The sequence below is a fragment of the Dendropsophus ebraccatus genome, chromosome 14, assembly GCF_027789765.1.
Source record: "Dendropsophus ebraccatus isolate aDenEbr1 chromosome 14, aDenEbr1.pat, whole genome shotgun sequence".
In the NCBI taxonomy this organism is placed as follows: domain Eukaryota; kingdom Metazoa; phylum Chordata; class Amphibia; order Anura; family Hylidae; genus Dendropsophus; species Dendropsophus ebraccatus.
In genome coordinates this window covers 42,129,798-42,136,358 of record NC_091467.1, presented here as the reverse complement: position 1 = coordinate 42,136,358, position 6,561 = coordinate 42,129,798, and the positions used below count along the sequence as shown (strand labels likewise).

The 6,561-nt window shown below is 42.4% G+C and overlaps 1 protein-coding gene across 1 annotated transcript; it reads left to right on the top strand.

Annotated features, from left to right (window-relative positions):
- Positions 1 to 465: 465 nt before the first annotated feature.
- Positions 466 to 5,815, top strand: PCTP (phosphatidylcholine transfer protein). The gene is made up of 4 exons (XM_069951869.1): positions 466 to 581; positions 3,911 to 3,990; positions 5,471 to 5,642; positions 5,727 to 5,815. Exons 1-4 carry the CDS (start codon positions 539 to 541, stop codon positions 5,813 to 5,815), a joined length of 384 nt encoding a protein of 127 aa, XP_069807970.1. The 5' UTR covers positions 466 to 538.
- The last annotated feature ends 746 nt before the right edge of the window (positions 5,816 to 6,561 follow it).

Below are 6,561 nucleotides of genomic sequence, written 5' to 3'. Positions count from 1 at the left end.
CACGGGGAGCTCTCTGATGTGCGCGCTGCTGGGGATAGGACGGGGACACCCCCGGCAGCCGTGGTGGATTATAATGTGGGGGGGCGTGGCATGGGTTCCCCCGGGGCCGCCCAAACCGCCCATATTATAATGCGCCACTGACCGCACCTGAACTGGAGACAAGAGTCATGTTTTCTCTGAAAGAAAGTGGCCATGTTTTTGTAGCACTGGATAACTCCTTTAAATTACTCAGTGTGAACGGGCCCTAAGACAAGAAAAAAGCCAAATAACACACCAAAGGGTCAAAAACAGAAAGTCAGAGAAAACAGGTCAGGCAGGTTAGGTCAATACCAGGAGGCCATGTCAGGTCCAAACACAGGCTGGAAATTGGGACCCTTTGTAGGAGTTTTTATATATCCGTTATGTGATAATTTTTTGTTCCTTCTTTATGTTTCATTTTACTAATGATGACTGCATATTACAGACAACAGGCCTCTACGAATATAAAATCTATGGTGGTCTGGCTGATTGTCCCGCAGAGCTTTGTGCTGATGTGTACATGGATCTGGATTACAGAAAGAAGTGGGATCAGTATGTAAAAGGTAGGACCAGTAATATACATGTCTTTTACCACTCCTATGTACCACTCCCTTTCATGACGTCTCCTCTTTTCTCCCACTGTCTTTGCTATGAACAAGACACCTGTACACTACTAAGGCATAAGCTGTCACAGTAAACCTGCAGTCTGATCTGCCAGTGTCATGTTAGAAAGCCGGAAAAGCTGATATATAGTTTTATGTGAAAAGTATCATTATAACTTGATATTTACTCATTGAATCTCTGCTCATTCTGGGGTTAGGAGTCAAGAGGGCGGTCTTACAGGGCGACTGACAGGTGTCACTATGCATGTTTATGCAAAGAAGAATGTCAGTCACCAATTAGGATCACTGGATTTCCAGGCCAGAACAAGCAGAGATTCAATCAATAAAATACAAGTTCTATGAAATCTTTTCCCACTGCACTATACATCAATCTGACCTTCTCCCTGGCTCTGTAATATGATGGTAGTAGATTAAACAGCATGGTCATAATAACAGATTCCCTTTAACGATGAGATGAGAAGATCATGTTAGGATTCTTGAAAATTAGGTCCAGATTTTTTAAAAAAATAAAAATCCTCTTTTAGGCCCCCTTCACACGTCCGGAAAAACCACCCGGATTTCCTATCAGGAAATCCGGACGGTTTTCCGGACCCATACACTTTAATTAGGCACGGACACCCTTCCGGATTTCTCCGGAAGGGTGTCCGTTCCGGAAAAATGATCCGGAAAAAAATAGGACATGTCCTATTTTTGTCCGGAATTCCGGCCCGGACGCCCCCATAGAAGTCTATGGGAGCGCCGGAATCACGGGCACTTTCCTGATGTACATCAGGAAAGTGGCCGTGATTCCGGACTGCCTTCTCACCCCCCACCGCCTATACCCCTCTCCCCACAACTCACCCTGCACCCGACTCTTCCGTCCTCCTGCTCCCTGGTGCCGCGCGTCCTGGAGTGCACCGGGTCCTGCTGCTGCCGCCGCACCTGCCCTCAGGTTGGCGGCCCCCGCCCGGCCCCCTCGCTTGGCGGCAAACCGACAGACACCCCCCCCCCCCCCCGGACTTCAGGTTGACGACCCCCCCCGGACCGCCCCCAACCGCCAGCAACGGCGGCCCCCGAATCTCGGCCGCCCGCCTGCTCGCTCGCCCGATCGCTCACCCAGCAGCCCAGCAGAAGACCAGGACAGGTGAGATCACTGCTCTCGCTCTCCTCCCCCCCCCCCCCAAAGACGTAAAACTCCCACCATGTCCTGTCAGCAGGGCATGTTGGGGGTTATACTTCTGCAATGGTTTTTTTTTCAGCTCTTGAATTGTGCTGACTCTTTGTTGTAGTGTGTGAGTTGTTCTCCACATTTTACTGTACTGTGTGTCAGACTTCACTACGGAATCCGTAACCACATATAAACATGTCCTGATGCTTTTCATAGCCTAAGCCAAGGCACGGGAAGAAATGTGCAACAAATCTGCCACCGCCCCCTGGTGGCTGTTTAATGTTAAAGGCTATGCACTTGTATACAACAACAAAAAGTATAAGTTTTTTTTTTTTCTTATAATGTCAGTGGTTAAAACAGAATCTGTTGTATAGCATACAGCCATTTTTATCATCCATTAAATGTATATACTACAAGTAAACAAAAACAGTGTGAACCCCCATCAACAAACAATAATACTTGAATCACATTTTTATTATATACATATTTAGAGGAATGTTTATGACTTCAAATGACAAAATTATATACAGTGTTTTTTTTAGACTATAAGATGTCCCTTACTATAAGACACATACCTGGAAGGCAGTGGAAGGGTCAATGTCACTAACTTTTGTGGTCTAGAGTTGAAGAGGGGGTATAGTCAGATCCTGTTAGCTTAGTCTCATCATGTTCTGACCAATACAACTATAATGGTCCATGTTACTGTGTTACATTAGGTTGTCCAGGTTAGGCTGTTTCTCCATAAACTTAAAGCGTAACTGTCATTTCAGGGCCATTTTTCTGAAAACATTAAATATCAACAGTACAAGCGATTTTAAGAAACTCTGTAATAGGTTTTATGTACTAAAAGAGTTTCCTTCTGGACTGAAAAAGCAATCTCCCAGCCTCCCCCCTCACATCAGATGAAGCAGGATTTCTGTCTCCATTATGTGGCTATGGAGAGGGGAGGGGCTGTTAGGAGTGACTGAGCACAGAGGATTTCTGCAAAGCACAACACCCTGCAATCTTCTCTCAGTAAGTTCATAGATAAGCACTGACCTTTCTGACCCAGAATCCTGCGGTTTAGGTGCCCAGAGAGTCTACAAACAGCTGACCTTCATGTCACCTCTTCCTGCTCCCTCATCTCTCTCAGCCCCTCCCCCCTTCATAGGCTTACAATGGAGAGAGCAGAACCCGTCTTCACTGGCTTCTCTGTAATGAAGACGTGTTTGCCTGATAATGCACAGATAAGAAGTCAGGGGGGGAGGCTGGGAGATTGCTTCTCGAGTACAGAAAGAGGCTTTTTTGGCTGATGAAACCTATTACAGAGTTTCTTAAAATCGCTTATACTACTGATTTCTGCAATAAAAAAAAACATGCTTTAAACTTGTTTGATAAAACTTTTGACATATCATAGAGACACATTAAAAGTTTTGATTGATCCAGGTCTGAGTGTTCGTGAAAATGTTTCGGGAGAAGACTGGGCTAAGCGTGGTCCTCTCCCGGCTCTATGCCATGTGATGATGCAGTTTCCTAATGTAAATCTATGGAACCCAACTCACGGACACAGAGCGGGAAGCTGCAGTGCATCCTCTCCCCCCTATCATCGGTATGGGTCTAAACACTCAGACACGGATCGATCTAAACATTTGACATGTCTCTATGGGAAAACAGAACAGTGGATGCAGCATTATCCTTTATGTTCTGTAACCTGAGGAAGAGGCATAGACCTCGAAACACGTTGTTTTCATGGAGTTCTAAATAAATAATCATTTTACTTACAAGGCCTGCGCTTATCATCATTTGCATGCTTCTTTTTGCATTTGATCTTCTTGACCGATTTACTCTTGGTATACAGTTGAGTGATGCCCTAGTTGCGGATGATGATCTACCTACCTACAAAAGTGCGTAATAAACAGTTGTGACTATGCACAACTGAATGAGGTGTGCATACACCTATTGAACTGCTTTTACGTTTTTGGCTCGGTTACATGTCACCCAGTGAGACGCCGTGCCTTTGTCTTTTCTTTGCCGTGCCTTTTGTCTTTTTCTTATATATCCTATTAGATTTGTAAAGAAACTGACTTTTTTATGACAGTTTTCATAGATGACTCTTTGCTACACTATTCTTTTTATTCTCTAGTTCTACATGAAGAACAAAATGGAGAAGACAAGGTGATCTACTGGGAAGTAAAATATCCATTCCCTCTGTCGAACAGAGATGTATCTTTTCATATATTTTTTAAATGCGTGGATGATTTGTGGAGAAAGATGTTGGCAAATAAAATTAAAGGGGTATTTCCATCTCATGCATTTATGGCAAATTAACATGTCCTAGGGCCCTATTACACGGGACGATTATCGTGCAAAAAATCGTTATATCGTTCAAATTTAAACGATAGTCGTTCCGTGTAATTGCAGGCAACGATCGATAAATCGTTTGTATGTCGTTGATTGTTGATTTAGATCTGAACCTAAAATTATTGTTTATCGTTCGCTAATCGTTCTCTGTAATTCCACGTTCATTCGCTCAAGTTCCACATTTTTTCACTAATCGTTCAGTGTAATAGCACATTGCCCATTGTTTTCCTGAGATCAGAAGGAGTTAACGATCATAGTAATGATCGTAATAACAATCGTATCTAACGACCATCGTTCTGTGTTATATGGGGAACGATTTCAGGTTAACGATAAACAATCTCGTTTGCGAACGTTTATCGTTAGTCGTTAAAATAGCTCCGTGTAATTATAGGACCCTTAGAGACAGAACCCATTCCCAATAGGATATGGTCCCAGAGGAAGCCCCATTATGTGTATATGTCATAAATGGCTAACATGACAAAAAAACCTTAATGCTAAATCATTCTGGGAATGATTGGTTAACCGATTGGAAGGCCATTGTTGACTGCTACCATAGTTAAAGGGGTCATTTATAAAATCTTTATCACACCTGTTGTTGCTTTGTTAGATTAACCCTTCAGAAAAGTGACAAGGGGATTTTAGTGTTCTCTTTCATGGTGCACAGCTGTTTCTCATTCTCTACATTTCAGGGGCAGGACCAGAATTGGGCTGTTTGCAGTAGTTGTACACAGAGAATGAAGGTTCTCGCTTAGTTGCCAGCCAATCACTGCACAGCACAACACTTTGTCCTTACTTCTATGGCATGACATAGTGCTGGGGAAGGGGGGGGGGGGGCTGATTTACTCAGTACACTACTACACATGGTATGGGAAGGGAGAAGGGGTTACTGATGCAGTGGTTTTACAAGATGCTCTGTGAGCAAAAATAGAAGATATAGAAGTCTCAATAAACCACTGTTACTGCTGAGTAGCTAAAAAGAGTAGGAACAGGAAAGATTACACTGTGGACATTCAGTAGTAGGCACATTGGTATTCACATTAGGAATACTAGGATAAAGCCCTGGTTTAATTTCTAGGAACAGTGTAGACAGCTTCACAGATGGCAAGTACACAGTCCAGGCTCTCCTGCTCATAGCACATGGTAAACCCTGCATCCTTCCTGTGTTTTGACTTGTTCTATCTGTTACTAGAGACAAATTACCTGACAACAGGCAGTGGATGGCAGATTGCAGGGAAGTGAGACACCTAGTGGCCAGGACTTTGGAATAACCTTCAAATGTAGAGAGGTGTTTTGAAACAGCGACCATATATATGGTTCCTTCTTTCCTTAAATTTGATGGAAGTATGTGTATGTTCGAGATCGAAGGGATTTAGACATCAATGGAAGAAAGATCTTTGTCATTTTGGCCAAGAGTGTATCTGTTCAGCAATATCCAGAGAAGTCGGGAATTACCAGGGTGAATGGCTACAAACAGAGCTTGGCAATAGAGAGTGATGGCAGCAATGGCTGTAAAGGTAAGAAGGTTGGGGAAACATTGGGATATGTTTAATGTGAAAGTCACGCACAACATTTCATTGTCCTGTTTCTTTACCTTGCAGTCTTCATGTATTACTTTGATAATCCAGGTGGCATGATCCCTTCATGGCTTATAAACTGGGGCAGCCAAGGTAATTTTACAATTACTTAACGTGTTAAAAAATTTCTTTTGGAGTATATAATAGTATCATTGCATAGACCTGTATCTGACGTAGCCATTGGAGAAGCCTTTCCATCTTTATGTAGTGCCATAATATGTATCTCCTGCAAATGAATTCCACATCTCATATAAATCTTCCACTCTTTCCTTTCCACAAATTTCTTTAAAAAGATTTTCCCACAAAGAACGCACGTCATCTATCTGCAGGATAGGTAATGAATGTTTTATTAGTAGGGATCTGACTGCTGGGACCGCCACTGACTGCAGGAACTGGGATGGACTACCATGTTCCCAAACTTGAATATTTGGGATCTCTATTTATGGATTTGTGCAAACTATTAAATTATAAGATTCCTTTTTGTGGACAATTAACAGCGTAAACTTAAGAAAATACCAAAATATATAGACATCTATATTTCTAGTTTTTGATCACATCACATTCTAGAAAAATGGAATAGAAAGTGATCAAAAGTCATATCTTAGCAAATTAGGCTGCAAATCATGGTGCAAAAAATGAGCCCTCGCTTAGCTTCAACATGGCGTTGCACAGATTCATTTTTTTTTTTTTTTTTTTTTAAATATTAAATGGGGCAAGTAAACAGTACAGCTAAAAATAAGCTCCCACCAGCTCTGTCAGTGGAAAAATAAAAATGTTGGGTCTTAGAAAATTGGAAGAAAAGGAAAGCCAGAAATCTAAATTTGGAGGGTCAGGAAGGGGTTAACAGTTCAAAAATAAC

What these genes read in the sequence shown, in the direction of transcription:
- PCTP (XM_069951869.1), top strand. Translation starts at nt 539, where the DNA reads ATGGATCTGGATTACAGAAAGAAGTGGGATCAGTATGTAAAAG. An exon ending in GTGGGATCAGTATGTAAAAG is followed by an intron (nt 582 to 3,910) that starts GTAGGACCAGTA and finishes TTTATTCTCTAG; the next exon opens with TTCTACATGAAGAACAAAAT. An exon ending in TGGCAGCAATGGCTGTAAAG is followed by an intron (nt 5,643 to 5,726) that starts GTAAGAAGGTTG and finishes TTTACCTTGCAG; the next exon opens with TCTTCATGTATTACTTTGAT.